We start from the raw sequence: 19517 nt of genomic DNA, 5'->3' as shown, positions 1-19517 counted from the left end.
ACACCACATGGTGTTTTTTATCCTCTTGAGCATCTCTCAGTGGCAAGTAGCTGAAAATCTATAATAAGAAATGTGTGAACAGTTCCCAAATTATAGCTCTTGCCACGTGTAAGCACTGAGGATTCGGATTCCCTCACAACAAGATAAAGCTTTATTAGCCCCTTCTCTCAGACGCAATCTCACCCACCACCAAACTAACTACATCAGTGAGCAAAATATGTTCAAACAAGAGAGTAACAACATTTGTAATAGAGAGAACAACAGAGGGGCACGAGCCTGTGACACATGCGGGTCAACCATCTGCACCGTGTACTGCCATGCTGACTCTGCCTACTTATGCAATAGCTGCGATGCTCAAGTCCACTCTGCCAATCGCGTTGCTTCCCGCCATAAACGTGTCCGGGTCTGCGAGTCATGTGAGCGTGCCCCTGCTGCTTTTATGTGTGAGGCAGATGATGTGTCTCTATGCACAGCCTGTGATTTAGAGGTTCACTCCGCAAACCCTCTTGCTAGACGCCATCAGCGAGTTCCAGTTGTGCCGATAATTGGAAACTCTTTGCAGCTCCTTGGCCACCGCTAACCACACAACAGTGACCGAGCCAGAGAAGAGAGTGGTGTTAGTTCAAGAGGATGCCAAAGAGACGGCTTCATGGTTGTTCCCTAAAAACAGTGACTATCACAACAACAACAACAACCAGAACAATGAGTTGTTGTTTAGTGATGACTACCTAGACCTTGCTGATTACAACTCCAGTATGGACTACAAGTTCACCAGTCAATACAATCAACCTCGACATAAACAAGACTGCATCGTACCAGAGAAAAAACAGTGGAGATAGAGTTGTTCCGCTCCAACTTGAAGAAACAAGAGGAAACTTGCGGAACAAGCAACAGAATATCACATATGGCTCCTCAGGAAGCCAATACAACAACAACGGTTCCATTAACCATAACGTAAGGCTTTTGAATATTTGCTTCTTTTTCATCATACACACAAATCACATATTAGCTACCAAGAATTAATCTGTAAGTACCAGACGTTTATAATAATAAAAAAAATTTGCATCTCTTTAGTCCTCTCTTACCAAGGGGATTGAGAATTGTCTTGGTTTTTTTCTGTAATTAGGCATACAATCCATCAATGGAAACTGACTTTGTGCCGGAGCAGACAGCACCTGACACAACAGTTTCACATCCAAAAACGCACAAAGGGAAGACAGCACAACTACCTGAACCTCTAATTCAGATTCTCAGTCCAATGGACAGAGAAGCTAGAGTCCTGAGATACAGAGAGAAGAAGAAGAGAAGAAAAGTTTGAGAAGACAATAAGGTATGCTTCAAGGAAGGCATATGCAGAGAGAAGACCGAGGATAAATGGACGGTTTGCAAAGATGAGTGAAACCGAAGTAGAGGACCAAGAGTACAACACAATGCTAATGTACTGCGACACAGGATATGGCATTGTTCCTTCATTCTATGGCCAAAATAAAGATTACTAGATTGCTAAGCTGTAAATAAATGTCCAGTTTAAGATTATGTAAGTTTGGTGCAATTCCTGGTTTCAAGAATGATTACTTATGCTGCTATGTACAAGGGTGTGTAGTTTTGGTGCTAGCTATTGCTAATAGTAGTATACTTGTTCCTTTGCATTAGTTAAACACAAGCTGTCTACTCCACAATTAGTTAAACACAAGTCCATAAACCAACGTGAACAATGCTGATTGTGAATGATTTAATGCCTATGTGTATGTATGGGCCATCCGCATAAACATTAGAGATAATAAAGAGCAATATATGCTTGCTCACTTTACCAATGTATATGCTGATAAAAAGAATGACAAGTGGACAACAAAAAGATAATAAAGAGAAGTGACATTGTTACTAAATGATGCCCTTTTTGCCATCTGGAATATGCCATAGAGCTACGCGTCTACGGTTCATTTACAATTCCATGATTAAGCTGGTGAAGTCTTTCATGTACCAAACATTACGTACAATCGAAAGATTCGGCTCTACGCATGCATATATATGTTTTCAGCCAAAGGTCTACTAAGCTACGCATCACATGAATTGTTACTTGACATAGTCATATTCCTAGCGTCTAGTTATAGAACCAATCAATCACCATATTTGTTCTCTTCTCGAGAACTTTAAGAAGATATAACAACAAGTGAACAAAAGTGAAAAAAGTGCATAAAGTGAAAGAAAAGCTTGCTGCACTTTGCACTTTTTTAAAAATATCTAAAGATATTTCAGATCGTTTCTCACAGCCAGTGAGTCACAGCCATGGAAATTAAAAACCAGCTCCCAAACTTACAATCACAAGCTTTTTACATGGTCCCTTGACCCTCTTAGATTCTCACTCTTTTGCTAGAACAAGAAAAAAAATGCTAACATAGATAATTGATAGTGTACCTTTATCATAATCTTATCTTGATTTCCTCCACATAATCCAGGGGAAAATAACTTACGTGTACATGTAAGAGGAGTTCCTCAGTAACTATTCTGAGGAACATATAAGCCTAGATCTCAGTTACCATGGTAAACCTACTTTGTATTGTAGCACTTGTATCAGAAAATCAGTAAAATAGCAAAAAGATTCCAACAAGATGTCAAGAAATACGAAAAATACATCCTAGTATATCATCCAGCCTTTATGGACAAGTAACATATCCCAAAGATAAGTACCAGCAGTTTCAACTTTCAAGTAACTACTGGTTAGGAGACGAGTTACAGAAAAAAATTCCAATCTAATAAGTTTAACAACTCAAGTACGCCTACTGTAATTCTATTTACAATCGAGTTGTCCATGGAAAGATCATCAACTTGGCATATTTGTTGTGATGACTGATAGGGTTGAGAATTACCAGAAGCATTATTGTGACTTTGCGAGTGAGAGAAGCCTAACTTTAATGGGCCTACTAAGCCAATGTATATACGAAGCTCTTTAAACCCATTAATAAAGCCGCAGATCATTTAAACAATGCATTGCCGGTGGGAGCACTCCTCGCCACCAGAGGAATCCATTCTGAGTTGACTTGCAAAAGGTGTGGAGAGCTGGAAACCATCACCCATCTCTTCTTTGATTGCCCTTTTGCGGTAGAAGTCTGGGCCAAAGCCCCCCTCGTAACACCTGTTGACAGAGTGTCTGAAGCTGAAACGTTTAGAGATTGGCTGTCAACAAATGTTTCGAAAGGTTCCCTCCCTCCTGCAGGAGTAACGGCCTCCCTGCTCACGACATGGCTCTTGTGGAATCTCTGGATTGCAAGAATAAATTGATCTTTGAAAACAAATGTTTCCAAGTTGAAGATGTTATCTCCAAGGCGGTGACAGATGCAAGGGAATAGGAGGGGGCTAATGCCAAGAAAAGTAAGAAGAAGGGCAGAAAGCGCCATTAAGCAAACGTCTCCCCTCAGTCCCTTCTTGTTGGATCGATGGTGCTTGGCAGGAAACCTCAAAAGCAGGAGGAATGGGCTGGATCATCAAGACTGCAGCAGGGGAAGTGCTCTGCAGGGGCTCCTCAAATCGCTCACACGTGTGCTCTGCTTTGATGGCGGAAGCGTTGGCTTTGCGTGAAGCTCTAAAGAAGGCGCAAGAGTTAAATCTTCAAAGCCTCCAAGTGTTCTCGGACTCCCAGGTCCTTATTTCGATCCTTGATGCAGGGGTGGATTTGAATGAGATTGCAGGTGTCCTCCAGGATGTCAAAAGCCTTGCCACTCTCTTCTGTCCGTTGTCGGTTGTTTTTATTCCTCGTGTAGAAAACTCTCAGGCTGATACTCTAGCTAAATCAAGCCTTTCTAGATTGTTAAATGTTGTTTGAACTGGTTCGATTTGATTTAATGCAAGTGGTTTGACAAAAAAAAAGCCGCGGATCATCAAGAAGTCCTAAAGTGGCAACATCAAACATGTTTTCAAACTTTGGTACATTTTGAGAGTTGCTGGCTCCTGATGGATCAGACAGTTATATCTTTAATTACTGGTTTCTTGTAGAGAGACCGTTTGTCGATTTTGTCGGTTTCCTCGATCGATGGTAGATTGTTTTTTATTTATGTTTAATAAGTCAGTGGTCACTATTAGGCTATCATAGGTTTGGTGAAAATTGATATTTTCGAGACGGATCTTCAAAAATTGAATTCTTTTCGAGCCGGTATTGTGGATAAAAAATAACCAAGCAGTTTCAAGAGATCGTGCCATCTTTGAAGCCTCATTCGCAGTGCCGTGCGAAGGGTTTTAGGGACCTAAGGCAAGTTTTAAAAATAAACTTATATACAACTATAATGAAAATAAAAATAAACTTATATGCAATCCATGAGAAGCTGTCTACTAGAGAAAGGGTTAGAAGTTGGAACCAAAATGCTGATGTTTCTTGTGGGTTTTGTCAAGAACCTTTGGAGACAAGGAAGCATTTGTTTTTTGAGTGTCCATACTCTTTACAGATTTGGGAAACGCTTGCAAGAGGTGTGATGGGTGATCTATATACGATGGAATGGGAGAACATTCTCAAACTCACATCACAAGCTTCAAGCTGGAGCAAGCTTGCTCTCTTTATAACAAGACATGTGTTTCAATCAGCAGTCCACGCCATATGGAGAGAAAGAAACAGAAGAAGGCACGGAGAAGATCCAGCACCAAGCATGCTTCTAATTAAAAGAATTGACAAGGAGATGAGGAATAGATTCACTATAATTAGGCAGAAAGGAGATATGGAGTATGAAGGAGGAATGGCCTTATGGTTTAGTACAAGATAGAGTTTTTGGAGTTTTCATATTATTATAAAATTGTAGTAGTTAAAGTTTGGAGAAGATAGAAGAAACTCTAAAATAGGTAACACATGATGTAACAAAGTATTTTTCTTTTGAATTCAATTTAACATTCAATTAAAAAAAACTATAATGAAAATTTTTTTTTTATACGATATATCACATTCGCCAAAACACAAATTTAACACTTACAAGAATAAGTTTATTATATAAATATGCTATATTATGTCATATAAGAAAAAAATACATGGATTAAGAAAGTGAGTTAATCGATTCTTGTGGAAATTGTTTTTTAGAAATAAGTTCAACAACTAGATTAGAAATTATTTTAAATTTTGGGACCCTAAAAAAAGTAATATTATTTGGGAGCCTAAAGCAAATGTCTTTTTCAATACACTTTAGGAACCCCTGCTCATTCGTTCATGCTCGAGATGTTATCTTGTACCTGGCGCATTACACTCACTTGCAAAATAGAGTGGAAGCAATAAGGTACTACTCATTCAGATCCAATATTGGTTGTTGGAATATACATTGCTGAGGAAAATCAAGTGGACATGAGAATCGCAACTACTGTTACCAGAGAACACAAACCACAGTCATACGTAACCGGTTATAGCCACCCCTGTCTGTAACAACTACTCACTGAAGATGTTTTTCAGTAATGTTTTAATGGCTCGAGAACTCGTGAAATTTAGTTTATTGATTAGTATTATCTCAATCTTTGGCGAATTATATCTATATGCTCTTTTGAGCTTATTATGTCATTTATTGGTAATTTTATTTTGGTTTATTTCTGTTTTTATAAAAAAAAAAGTGTATGAATTTTGCTTTTTTATGGCTTCATACTAAAAATGTTAAAATATACTTTGGTACGTAGTTAAACCGTAGAAAAATAGTGTTGGAAACGGTGCTAGACCTAAGTCTGGCCCAGAGAAAAGATACATAAAAATCCGCTTTTGCTTACGGCTCAAAAGATATATATGGGCCGTAATTTGACGGATACCAAACAAAGAAAACAGATATCGACTAGAGGCAGAATTTAAAAAGTTGGATCATAATAAACAACTCATGATGGCTGATGAGTTCCATCTGTAATAGAAGAGAAGTCATGATCCAAGGAAGCAGAAGAGTATCTGCCATTGATGCTTCTGCTTCCTCCTGCTCCTATAACCTTCTTCATGGATGTGATAACTTGATGAAGCGCCAAGTTTTTCTCTTTAAGACTCGAGTTCTCTTGAAGAACAAGATCATTGCTATTCGAGGCTTGGTTAAGCTTTTCTAAAAGCTGCTGGTTCTCGCTTCTAAGCCAAGCAACCTGCGAGAGAAGCTCATCTAAGTGTCTTTGCTTTCTCATTCTTGACCTTCTTGCTGATTCTCTGTTAGATACCATACGTCTTTGCTTTCTCTCGTTGATGACGAATATATCTTCAGTTGCTTCATCTGACGTGGTAGAGTTGTTGCTTGCAGGAGATTGTAGATTAAGTTCTTGAAATTGAGGGTATGGGAAAATATTGAGATTGTTGTTGGAAGGGTTTAAGTTGTTGTAGTAATGGTTTAAGTGGAAGTAGTCTTGCTGTTGCATGTTGTTAAGACTTGAGCTATCATAATTTGGCTGCATGGTCAATTTCTCTCTCTAGAGCTCAAAGAGGGTGAGATAATGGTGGAGGTTGGATGACAAGGGGGTGTTTATACAGCTGAGAAAGCCATAAAAGTGGACCAAACTTTTTTGCAAATTGGTGGCTTTATATATGTCTTCTATATGACCCATTGGCATGTTTTTGTTTTCCTTAAAATTATTGAGAAGCTAGTTAGTTATCTTTCAAAAGAAAATATAATAGGTCGCCATATAAATCTACAAATACTTTTTTATTTTTTGATTGTTTAAAATGACTAATTTGGTTGTCCCTTTGGGATATTGTATCGGTTGATGGCTCGATGGATGAGACTGATACTAGAGAAAGTATTCCTTATACTGATAAAACATAACCATTACACGCATGCATTCAGGGTGTCATAATTTATCAACACACATAAGCATAACTTTGGATGTGTTTATGATACAAGGATGTGGATGTGGTACATCGATCATGCTAGGATTAGTTATTTAGTTTAACAACCAAATGGCAAGTTGTTTCCGGTGCATGTAAGTATATGAGAGAGTACCATGGCCATCTAGTGGATCATGATTTTCATCCATGATTGACATTTGAAGACTGGGGTATAATATGTATATTGTGGATAAATCAAGTTCTGGATCAGTGTTATGTGCTTACATCAGAGAGAGAAAATGTAGTTTCTAGTTGTGGGGTTTCAAAATTATTTAAGTTTAGAATCAGTTAATGCTTTTGTTAGCCAACATATAAAGTAGTGATGATAAGTCAATTTATAAAGCTTATAATATTTATTTGGTTCTAATATCTTCATAACTCACCAATTGCTCTTCTATTTCTATAGAAAATAAGAAGATAATCTCTTGGACCTTTGAGATTTGCTTCTCTTCTCTGATTAACATCATTATAACATCATTATTATGGTTTATGCGTAGACTTTTTGAGGTCCTAGATAAAATATAAAAAACTTGGGGGTGTTTCTATTATAAATATCACACAGAAAGTAAAATCTAAATTATCAAATTAAAGACTGGAAGTGGATAGTTTAACCTTCTTTTGGAAATATAATAATTATTTAATTAGAATATTACCACCAAATTATTTTAAAAAATCCCTCTTTTTATCCATGTATATATTTATGTTCTAAACTGTCGTTTGGGCTCTAGACACAACCATGCCATACTCAAACACAACCATGCCACACTGAAATTCCAACCATACAATTACACTAGACATGTAAATCCCACATATACTAATTAATAACCCCTTTATTGCGCATTACCAAATCATTTCAAATCTTCTAGAGTGTCTTTTTCGATGATTCCGAACAAAACATACATTATAATCTCTGAGACTAGCTAGTAGTATTGACCAAGTATTCTTGACATCTAAAACATTCACAGTGATTGAACCTGAATGAGTCGTAATCGAACACTGATCTTTTAGTTCACATAATGAATCATTGGTCCACCATATACAATTGAATTTTCTTTTCAAATGTTACGTACTTAAATCAAGTTACTTAGAGAACATCGTGTTGATACAAGAAATCTAACTCTTATATTATTATATATAGATTCCCAAAGACCTTTATTAACAAAAACAAAACCACACAAAAACGATCCTTATAGTTGCACTAGGAAAGCAAGATGTGTTAGGCAGGGTTGGCTTGTCGTTTTATAAAGGCTAGGGCAAAGGCTATATAACCTAATATATTTAGGAGCTGATGACTCAACAACCACTCAAAACCACACACTTGCAAAATAATTACAATTTAAGAGCAATATTTTTTGCTTAATTTAACGAACTAAGTTAAGTTAATTAGATATATGTTAATGTTATCCCTTCGCTGGTTAAAAAAATATGAAGATCGACTAATGCCGAACGCATATTGGATCGTTTGGTTGTAGAACTATTTGACTTTGTATCATGTAACGTCATCAAAATTCAGGATATCGTTTGGTTTTGTCCTATAGTTTCCTGACTTAGGCTCGTTGACAATATACGCAATACATAAGCTTCAGGTAAACTTTTTAGATAGTCGGATAATTGATCAAACGTTTCTCTAAATATCAAATAACTTAGGCATGCATGGGTTTATTATAGTCCATTTGTAAAACGACAGTGTTAACAAAAATATTTGCAAATTGATATTGGACGTCTTTAGACTTTTTGGGTGTTGACAGAAAGTTACATGATTGGAGTAATAAGGCTTTTTCGTTAAAGTTGTTTTTCTCAGAAGTTGATTTCAGGTTTTACTGTTTTAGTGAGGACATACATTGCTACTTGAGGAAACCACATTTTCGAGAGAGACCCCCTAGTTTCTACTGAACTAGTTCTTGGATTTTAGATCAAATATACATTTGAGAATAACAAGCTCTGATGTTATAGATTTTCATCTTAAACCGACTGATAATATTGAATGAAAAAGTTTATAACCATTAGTACTCCTTTTTAATGTGTAATTCACATCACCTTAAACTTTGTTGACTGACTTAAACCCTCAAGTTGCATAATTTGAGTGTGTACTGTGTTGGTCAAACGAAAGGCAAATACACACCATCAAGTCATATCATTCAGACAAAGTCTATTTCTTCTTTATTTCTGTCTCATGTCCTTTTGCTCGGTTTGTTCTTCTTCCACAGCCTCAAGTTTTTTTTTTCTGTTATTTCTTTTCTTTTTACCTTCCTTTCTAATTTGCTTTTTTTCTTCTTAGTGTTTACTTTATCTAATATTATTTTGATATTTGTTTTTATTGGATCATGAACTATATATAAAGTATTTTTAATGTTTCATTGTTTTGGTCCCATCAGTAACACTACCACCGATACTGGCCTACCTTATTTTCAATTCTTTAAAAAGAAATCTCTTAGATCTTCCATCTTATAAATAAAAATGCAAACTGAAACCTAATGTAATTAGTAATTAAAATGATAATTGTGGTACCTATATATCCTCTTCTAGCCAAACTATCTACATTTGTTCCAACAAAACAAGAAGAATCTAAAAAATTTGAATTTTTACTCGTTTTCTTGCCATATGAGAATTTGAATTTCCAATGATTTTCTTCTTTTAGAAATTACCGGTATATTATTTTATTATTTTATCGATACACTATTTTTAATGAAAAATGAGTGATGTCACGAGGGTCCAACTGATTGGTGGATTAAGGATAAGCCAATCACCAAAGGCAAAATTTATTATATCATCACACCTTTTACGATAATTTTTACAACTCCATTTCTCTTATTTTTGTGAGAACTTTATAATTATAGACCCAATTTATAGTTTTGTATTTTTCTTTCGTTCGTGCCCTCAAATTCGCCAAATTGAGATAACACACAAACGTATGTTAATAAATAGAAATGCCTAACTTGTTATAAAGCTGTGCGTTCATTTGCGTATAAGTGAGCTCCTGTTTATAAAACTACTATCTTAACAACAGAACTAAAAATTATAAAACTACTATCTTAACAACAGAACTAAAAAAAAACAGAACTACACAAAATCGTTTTAAAAAAAAAGAGAAATACACAAAATCAAAACAAAATTCTTACCTTTTAGTTAATAATTTATACTATTAATCACGGATACGTAATCCATTTTCCTTCTAGTTGAATAGTAATAGAATGATACGAATAAAGGCCAAAATCATGAGTGAGGTTCTTCTAATTAAATTTTATTAAGGTCTTGCTCCACTATCACTGCCAATTTAGATCATTATCGTCAGTCGTAATCATGGGAATTATGTTTTTTATTAATATACCATGTCTAGCAAAAGGTTTATAATTCTCATAAGACCTACTTGTCATTGCCTAATTATTTCCCTGGTTTATTTTAGGTTTAAATTTTTTTTCCATTTTTAAAATTAGTTTTATGCTTGGTATCCAAGTATGATCAAGTGCATGCATACATGATACATGCAGCTCACATGCCCATAATACATGCATGCACAATGCATTTGTCTCTATAGATATTGGTTAATAATTTGTACTTGATGTTACATTGCGGTACTAATCAGTCTGGATTTGATTCAAAGTTGTGTTTAAAATACAAGTCCACCATTTAGTTTTAAATATTAAAATATATATTGCCTGATATTAATTACTCTGAATTTGAACATTGGTCTGCAAATGGTTCATGTCCCTCAAGGAGAAGAGGAAGAAAATCCAAAGAGACAAGAAGACAAAGTGGGAGAACTTCGAAAACTTGAGCTCAAATTTCAATCCCAAATGATTGAGGTAATAGTTATCAAATGAAACATTTTCAATGGTGTAATTAATATTTCCGATGTGATGTCATTCACCCACCCCAACTACAAATTCGTTTTATATTCATGGTTTTTTCTTGCAACTGTTTCTATGCACTTCTTCAATCATTTTAATCGAAAACAGATCGACACAAATAAAGTTTAAAATCACCTGTAAATCAACTACTAAAATAACAAGTCTCTTAAAGATACACTTTCAAGATACACTTTCTTTGCGTATTCAATATATAAGTGAGTGTTTTCTAATAAAATATTTATTTCGTTTCATTTTAATTGTAGTTTTAAATTTTTACACACAAAATAAAAATATTTAATTTTGTATATTTTTTAAATTAAAAACATTACTACCCATACATCTAATCATATTTCAACCAACAGAATAATAAACTAAAGAATATTGTTAATAAATTTTGTATAAAATTCTAAAACGATATTATTTTTGTAACGAAAATTTAACGATAATTAAACTGACACAAAACTGCTTATGATTAATACATAAAATGAACATGCTTCTAAGAAGAAAATTGAATAGTTTGCTGTGGTTGTTTTCACATCGGACTCTGGTAACTCAAACTTCGAGATGTCATTATGTCTAGTTCAGGTGCTGGTATATATATATATATATATATATATATAAATTCTTCTCGTTTTGTTTTACTTAGTTTTCATTTTGAGCAATACATTTCATATTTAAGTATAGAGGAGCTTATAATATTTTTTAAAAAAATTGTATAAAATTTATACGTGGATTATGTTACATGGAATGAGAAAAGGCCATAATTGTTGAATGTGAAGATAGCAAATAATGTTGAGCCAATTGGGTATCCAAGAGCCAGAAAGAAGATTGTCCATGATAAAATAATTGAAAAAACCGACACTCGATGTTTTGAAGTTTGGCTCTTTAGATATGTAGAGTCACTCACTACACAGAAAGGAGCCGGCCACTCCCATGTGAAAATGACTAATTAACTTTTCTTTATTTTTACAATCTTATTCCTAATGGGATTCGGTTCATTTACTATATATTGAAGTAGTTAACTTAACTGAATGTTCCAAAAGAAAAAAATAGCTAACCGAAAAAAACACAGAAATATAGAATAAACAACAAAAAGACTAGAAAATAGCTAGCAAAATAACATCCAAAATATCCAAAAATATGAAGAACAATCAAAACTTATTTGAAATATCCGAGCATAAATATTTAATCTTTATTGTGTGACATGAAACATGCGGATCATCGTTATAAGTTTTGATTATTGGAAGTTTAGTGTGATTTTTAGATGTCAGTTTCAAATGCATGCATTGCTCGCACTCGAATTTAACCGCGGTTAGAGCCGTCAAATTTTCAAAACTGACAAAAAAAAAAAACTTGTGCAATATAAAGATAACATGATTGATATTCAACGTAGATTTCGTAGCTACTATACCAATGAATCAATCCAGATGACGGCCTATAAAATTCAGGGATTTAATAGTGGGCTCCAAGCCCGCATGTTGAATTAGATACAGTCCATGTAAGACTATATTAAACCGACATAATCAATTAATCATCATAAGCTGGTCACAGAGTCACATGACTCGTCCGTATTGGACCAGACCTCTGGGATTACCGCAAGTCGCAACATCTCTAACAAAACCAAACCACCTCTGACGTGCCGACCTGTATTTCGCATCGTCTAAAAGCAAAGATAAACACAGATGGTAAAAGTAAAACACGTGAATATTCTTCATTTTCTACACATATTTTTACAATAGAATCTTCGATTGGAACAGGTATAAATTAATCTTGATTGATCCCAATATATAAAAGAGATCTATATATATAAAATATGTTCGCCTCACTCCTGCTTTGCCACGTCATAAAGTCGGTTTCTGACAAGCCGACTCGTGTCCGGTTTGGGATGATACTCACCGTTTCACTCAATCGCAATTATTAATGGGCTTTTCTCTTTTTGTTAATAAATATTTTAGATCGGTGTTTTGAGCTTAACATAATTGGGATTCTGGGCTGTAAAGTAACACATGAGGGGGTCCCACATGAGACGGCTTCTTCTCCAAAAATAATGTCGACGAACGAAAGACAGATCTGCTGCGTTTTAACAACTCCGGTTCAAACCTACGGCCAATGAAGATTTGCTGCACCGGCCACGCTGAATTCCGATCAAGGTCAGTTGGAAAGCGTCGTATTTGGCTGTTCGATTCCACTTCTTCTACCCTTGATTGAATTTTGGAACCGTTACAGAAGTCGGTTGGATTCATGCATCCTCATTGACTATCACATTAAATCATTCAATGAACCCCCTCATTAAAACATTTTAACTCAAATATAACTAATCTTAACATAAATAATCCTTCGACATCCTAAAATTCTCAAAACCCATAAACATTATTATATACTTCTCTCTAACAAAATGTTACAAAACATACATACAAAGGGAATATACAATTACATCACAAAAAAAACATGAATTACTTTAGGAATGACTTCAAGTTTTGAGTCATATTCGCAAAAAAAACTCTTAAATAAGTTAGTTTAATTAAGAATATTATAAAACAAAACATTTGAATTAAAATAAATATTAAAAATATAATGTTATTTATCAGAGAATAGTGAAATGTACTATCATTATAATTCAAAACAAAAAAAATAATTATAATGATCTCATAAGTCTTTCATTATTTTTTCGTGTATAATATTTTTTAATCTATCATAATTTTAAATTACTTCATAAATTATTATAAAATCACTTTTATTATAACTTCCCGCCCGTAGGGCGGACCGGTCCTAGTTCCAATAAATAAAAAGGACTGAGAGAGTGTTTTCAGCCTATCCACTTCAGACTAAAAAATCAACCAATCACGAAGCTTTATAGTTCCACGTCACATCTATATTTGTCGACAAAGAATATAACCGGGCCAGTAAATTTGGGCTGAACAAAATTGAAAGTAGCCTTCTATGGAATAGCCCATCTCTTTTTCTAAGCAGAATGTTCGTACCGCTCTTGCTCTTGCTCTTGCTCCTATCTTCATTAGAATATCTTTCCACCTCCCTTTGTTTCTCCTCTTATATAACCCCTTGATGATAAAACAGGTCCGTTAACTATTGTTATCCGAGCCGAGTTATCTAAAATACGAACCCTCGACTCGAGATTCATTACACCACGACGATTTGTTGTTCTCTACCTCTGAAAGTCAGGTATTATTTTATTATTTATACTTTAGCACTCAATCTCTTTGTTTCCGAATTACCATGGAATTGTACGCCTGATTAGATTTATCCAATTGTACAATTTTTCGTTTCATTGAATCAGAGTCGAGAAAGTTATAAAGTAAGATGAGCAAGAAATAAAAGAGTAAAAAAAAAGAAAGATTGTGGATGCGCAGTTGTATGAGAATAATTTCAGTAGAGGAGGAAACTATATGGAGAGGAGCAAGCAAGAAGCTTCACCCGAGAAAGTAAATTCATCTTACTGTCAGCAGAAAGAATAAGTCTGATAAGAAGAAAGAAGGTGATGATGATGAGATCAACAGCAGATTGAGTTTGGGAACACTTTCCTTCCAGCCTAACTTCCTGTTTCCGGTTTAGGTAATGTTAATCTTTGCTCGATTTGATTTAATATGTATGTGGTGATGTCCTATTTTGTTGCATATGGCTGACATCATCTGATTGCTTTCATCTTCTCCTCTTGAAGAATAGCATTTTTTTTTGTCAGATTGATTGAGCTTAGAATCATTATTTTGTTTCCTCATGTATTCGTATAATGATTTGTATTCTCTATTTTCGTTACATGTAATATTAAATTTCAATTTTTCAGGCATAAAGTTAAATGTAATAGTTAACATTGGTGATTCTTTCTGAATCTCCAAAAATTCATAATTTTCTCAGCAGATTCTTGAAAATGATCCCTAATAAGTCTCAGATCTGCGATGGCTACTTCATAAAATCAATTGAAGGAGACATGCTGGATTATCTTTAAACAATAAAGCATCTTTTGCTTTCCATTTTTCATATTTTTTGTATTTAGCCAATATCATACGTCTCACTTATTTCAGGTACGTTCACCTAGAACCTGAGATTTACCTGGATCCAAAGAAATATGAGCCTTCAAGATGGGAGGTATGTAGATATACCAGATTTGTGGTGCATTCAACAATTAAACTCTCTTTGTAATTTGTAGTTGTTGTTGCAAAAGAGTAGCTAAACACGGTCAAGTTCATTCTACAAGGATACATGCCAAAACCAGGTACATTCCTTCCTTTTCATTTATGAAGCGATCTTTGTGCCGGGAACGATCTTGCGAAGCTCGAGATTTCCATTTTTCTTCATCTTTGACCACTGAAGATGGGGTTAGCTACTGTCGCTTTGAAGCTGTGGGTTATGACTTCAACACTATCCAGCTGAATCAGCTGGTGAGAAGGCTTCTGTCTTGCTTTGATCCCAACAAATTCTCTGTAGAGTGTCGCTGTGAGCGCGTACAAGCCGGAAATTAGTGTATACTTGGAAGATTATGGGTTTAGAGAGAGGACATTTGAGTCTCTAGGAGAAGAGGGTAGACCAGTGATGTATCATACGTTTGAGAAGCTTGGCAAGTAGTGTGCGTCGCCTAGATCCACCTTGAAGTAGGACTGGAGCAGGCTGAGCAGCAATAACAAAGGGACACGAGGGAATCTAGCAGAATTTTATCTAAACTATTTTCGATCTTTTTGTTTTTGCATTTTTTAAAGTAGTGAATAATGATTTCTGAAATTAAGGTATTCCGTTCACAAGCATGTGTGTTGTACAATTTCGCTTTAATACAGTATATGGAATACTATTATGATTTACAGCTTTTTACATTACTTATTTGTGTCTTTCTTTTGGTTGTCGAGGATTGAATGAAAAAAAAAAGACAAAATACTTTGATCATACTGCAGCGATATTAATCTTGAAGTTTAGAATCTGCACGTATCATACAAACTTGAGTTCCTTATTAAGACATGTTCTTCTTGCTGGTTGTCATCATCTTCAAAGTCATTAGCTTCTTATCATTTGTGCAAACTGGATTACCTCAACTCATATCTAACTAAATAAAATTTTAAACTGTATAGTGTACTTAGGATATAGAAATTTGAATATTAATCATATTGATCAATAATATTACTTATAAATATAGAAGAAATATACATGTTTAACCATCAGCAAGTATGCATTCTTCTATTAATAAATTCAGAAATAATTGTTTATGGACTTGGTTGTTATGTTTGGCTTAACAACAATGTGAACTTAGGATTACTAACCAAAAATTAAAATAGAAGCGTTGATTTTTTTTTTGTCGGCAAATAGAAGCGTTGATTAGTTTTACACTACAAGAAAACATCACCTTAACGAGGGCGGTTTTCCTCGTTATTTCGTCGTAAAAGAGGCTTTACGACGAAATAGCGAGGAAGCGTGTTTGCTCGTTACTCGTCCGTCGTAACACATATTTCCTCGCTAATTCGTCGTAACTTAGCGAGGAATATATTTCGTCGTAAAGACGAAGTAGGGCGATTCGTCGTAAAGACCACGTCAATATTCCACGCAAAGACGTCGCTACAATTCCTCGTAAATACCTCGAAATGAGTTTCTCGTAACCTACACGTAAATACCTTGAAAGAGTTTCCTCGCAAAATACACGTAACAACCACGAAACGATTTCCTCGTAAAATACTCGTAAACTTTTCCTCGTTATTTCCTCGCAAATGTTTCCTCGTAAAATAGTCGTTAATTGTTTCTCGTCATTTCCTCGTAAGGTTTCCACGTAAAGAGGTCGTACATTAGCTACGAATTTACTTAGTTTTTATTATTTTTACCGAATTTAAAAATATAATTAAAAAATAATTAAAATTATTTAATTTAATAATAAATTAAAAATTAAAATAAAAATAAATCAAATGAAAATATTTTATATAAATAAGTTTTGAATTTATATAATACAACAACCAAAAAAAAACTAAGGGTCGTTCATCGCCCAGTAGAATTCATCACTCCTCCTCGTAACATCCGCCTCGTTATGTACGTCGGATGACTCGCCTTGAATGGGATGTTGTTGTCGCATGTTCCTCAACGTGGACTCCCATTCCGGATTTGTGGCCGCAATAACGTCCAAGAAACCCTCAACTCCACCCATACGAGATTTTGTCGCGGTCAACTCGTTACGCAGCTGAGCGGACTCTCTACGCAGCTCAGTGACTTCATCATCCCGTCGCTGACCATAAGACGATGTCGCTCTCAGAACATCGTTGACGGAACCAATACCCAACGTCCGTCCCTTTTTTTTAGGGACAACCTTAAAAACAAAAATAAATATTGTAAGTAAAATTTAAAGTTAAATTAAATGAATAATAAAAAAATATTTTTTGAAAATTTACCTCCTCGTAAATCTTATCCACGTCAAGTGTGGATAAGGTGACGGGTAATCCGTCGGTAGACTGCTGGGTCAGCTGAGTCTGGCGGTCTTCAACCCGAGCAACTACGTCGTTGTAGATTTGCTCAGACTTGTCATCTACAAATACGCTCGCCTTGTTCTTGTGGGTCCTCTCGTAAAGTTCCATAAGAGAAGGGAGATGTCCCGTCTCTTTGGCCTAAAAAACAGTTAAGAAAGTTAGAATAAATTAATATATATATTAAAAAAATTATTTAATAAAATATTTAATTTCCATTTCCAAACGGACACCGGCGTGGGGTTTTTGGCCCGTAGTGTGAAGCATCGGTCCGTTCCCGTGCTCATCGACCGTGTTACGGGAGTTAGAGCAAGCTTGGGCGATTCTAATGGAATCAGGAAGGCGCCAATAACGGATGAAGCCATCTCACACATCCGTGGTGAGCTCAGCGGGTTTGCCACGCTCATACCCCTTCACGATCCAGTCACCCTTCCAGTTGGAGACCGTGTCCAACAAGCGAACTTTCGCCTTCGCGTTAAACTTCTTCCTCACCCTCTCAGTGATCCCCAAGGCCCAAGTATATTTTTGTTGTTGGAAAAATAAATTAACAATTAGTTTTTTAGAAAGTATATATATAAATCATGAAAAAATTAAAGTATATATAATTAATTAATAGAAACTTACAGCGTAAATTTTGAACCACGTCTTTCTGACGTAGTGAGGCGTCTTACTCCAGTTTGGATGTGGCATGGAGAAGTAACCCTTGATCGTGTCGGTTACGTCCGATGCAAGACATCCGTCAACCCCCCCACCTGGAAAAATACAAATTTAAAATATAAATTATTTTTTAATGTTATAAAAGAAATTTAAACGAATTAAAAAAAAAATTAATGCAACATACCACAAAGTTCCGTCCGGTCGGTCTGGGTCGATGACTGGTAAACCTTCTCTGCCTGGCAGACTGATAATGTCCTCTACAGTGTACTGCGAGTAAAGAGCACTCGGAGGCACCATCAAATCAGGATGAATATCGGCGGCCATCGGAGGTGCCATCGGAGGAGGCACAGGAGGAGGCATCGGAGGAGGCACATGAGGAGCCAATGGTGCAGTAGAAGAAGTAGACCCAGAGACTCTCTGAGTGTACTGAGTCTCGGGGACAGTCTCCTGGCCCGAAGAACTGGGAGCGGAAGAAGAGGCCGGGTCTAAACGACTACCCGGCTCACCGAAGATCTCTCTGTAATGGGCAGTAAGTCTTCCTTTTCGAACCTGGAAAAAAAATGAAATTTTTAAAATTAACATCAACAATATATTTCCCAACATTATCCACATAATCAACACTAAACAACATAAAATCCGCAAACCTATCTAAATTCCCTATACTAACCACCTAATCTATCATAAACTAACCAAATTAGAGAGGAATCAGAGAGGCTAACCATTGCTACGAAATGGAGAGGAAGTAGAGAGGAAAGAAAGAGTGAGCGCTCGGGTGTATATATAAGAATACATATCGTCGCAAATTCCTCGTAAGTTTACGACGAAATAGCGAGCAGTTACAAAGGCCCGTCTTTTTTTTTTTACGAGGAAATTGCGAGGAATCACAAAGGCCCGTGTTTTTTTATACGAGGTATTAACGACGATTTACCTTACGAGGAATTAACGAGGCTTGCTTTCCTATAAATATACCCACAACTCTCACTCTCAAACCCACAACAAACTCCCAAATCACACCTTATCTCAAATCACAATCCTCAAAAAAATCCTATTCAAATTATAAATATTTGAAAAAAATAGGAAAAGGAGAAGATATTAGAATTCATGTGGGCGAGACTTACGTATTATAATTGCTGGAAGTCTTGCCACATGTTAATCTGCTATTTCTCTCCTTTTCCTTTTTTTTTCAAGTTTGTACACTACGAGATATTTACGACGATTTGTACTTACGTGGAATTAACGGGTTTATGTATAAATCCGTTTACGTGGTCTTTACGACGATTTCTGCTTACGTGGAATTAACGAGTGTTTTGTTTAAATCATTTTATGTGGTAGTTACGACGATTTCATCCTACGAGGACTTTACGACGATTTGTGCTTACGTGGAATTAACGAGTGTTATGTTTAAATCCCTAGAATCCGAAACCCGAAACCCGAAACCCGAAACCCAAACCCGAAACCCCGAAACCCCATACCGAAACCCCCAAACCCCAACCCCCAAACCCGAAACCCGAAACCCAAACCCCCATCTTTAATTTTCTACTTCATATATTCCAAACCCCATATTTAATTTTAAGTTTCGTCGTTATTTTTAACGAGTGTTTTTAAATGGTTAAAAAATCCCTAGAACCCGAAACCCGAAACCCGAAACCCGAAACCCGAAACCCCCGAAACCGAATCCAAACCAAACCCGAAACCCCAAACCCCGAACCACCTAAACCCGAAACCCAAACCCGAAACCAAAAAACCCGAAACCCGAAACCA

At 35.7% G+C, this 19517-nt stretch overlaps 1 protein-coding gene, 1 long non-coding RNA gene and 1 pseudogene across 2 annotated transcripts; 2 read left to right on the top strand and 1 right to left on the bottom strand.

Moving 5' to 3' along the window:
* The first annotated feature begins 242 nt into the window (after positions 1-242).
* On the top strand, positions 243-1499 carry LOC125595051 (annotated as a pseudogene).
* A 4166-nt stretch (positions 1500-5665) lies between these two features.
* On the bottom strand, positions 5666-6581 carry LOC106424700 (basic leucine zipper 43). Its single transcript, XM_013865453.3, has one exon. The coding sequence runs from the start codon at positions 6376-6378 to the stop codon at positions 5827-5829; it is 552 nt and encodes a 183-aa protein (XP_013720907.1). The 5' UTR covers positions 6379-6581; the 3' UTR covers positions 5666-5826.
* A 7136-nt stretch (positions 6582-13717) lies between these two features.
* On the top strand, positions 13718-15462 carry LOC106424698. Its single transcript, XR_001284925.3, has 4 exons — positions 13718-13836; positions 13952-14226; positions 14694-14757; positions 14819-15462. It is a non-coding gene; the product is annotated as an uncharacterized LOC106424698 (long non-coding RNA).
* The last annotated feature ends 4055 nt before the right edge of the window (positions 15463-19517 follow it).

This window comes from Brassica napus (assembly GCF_020379485.1).
Source record: "Brassica napus cultivar Da-Ae chromosome C9 unlocalized genomic scaffold, Da-Ae chrC09_Random_17, whole genome shotgun sequence".
Classification (NCBI taxonomy): domain Eukaryota; kingdom Viridiplantae; phylum Streptophyta; class Magnoliopsida; order Brassicales; family Brassicaceae; genus Brassica; species Brassica napus.
This window is presented reverse-complemented; position numbering and strand designations above follow the sequence as displayed.

Bases quoted from the DNA above. Each gene is read 5' to 3' on its own strand.
- LOC106424700 (XM_013865453.3), bottom strand. From the start codon at position 6,378: ATGCAGCCAAATTATGATAGCTCAAGTCTTAACAACATGCAACAGCAA.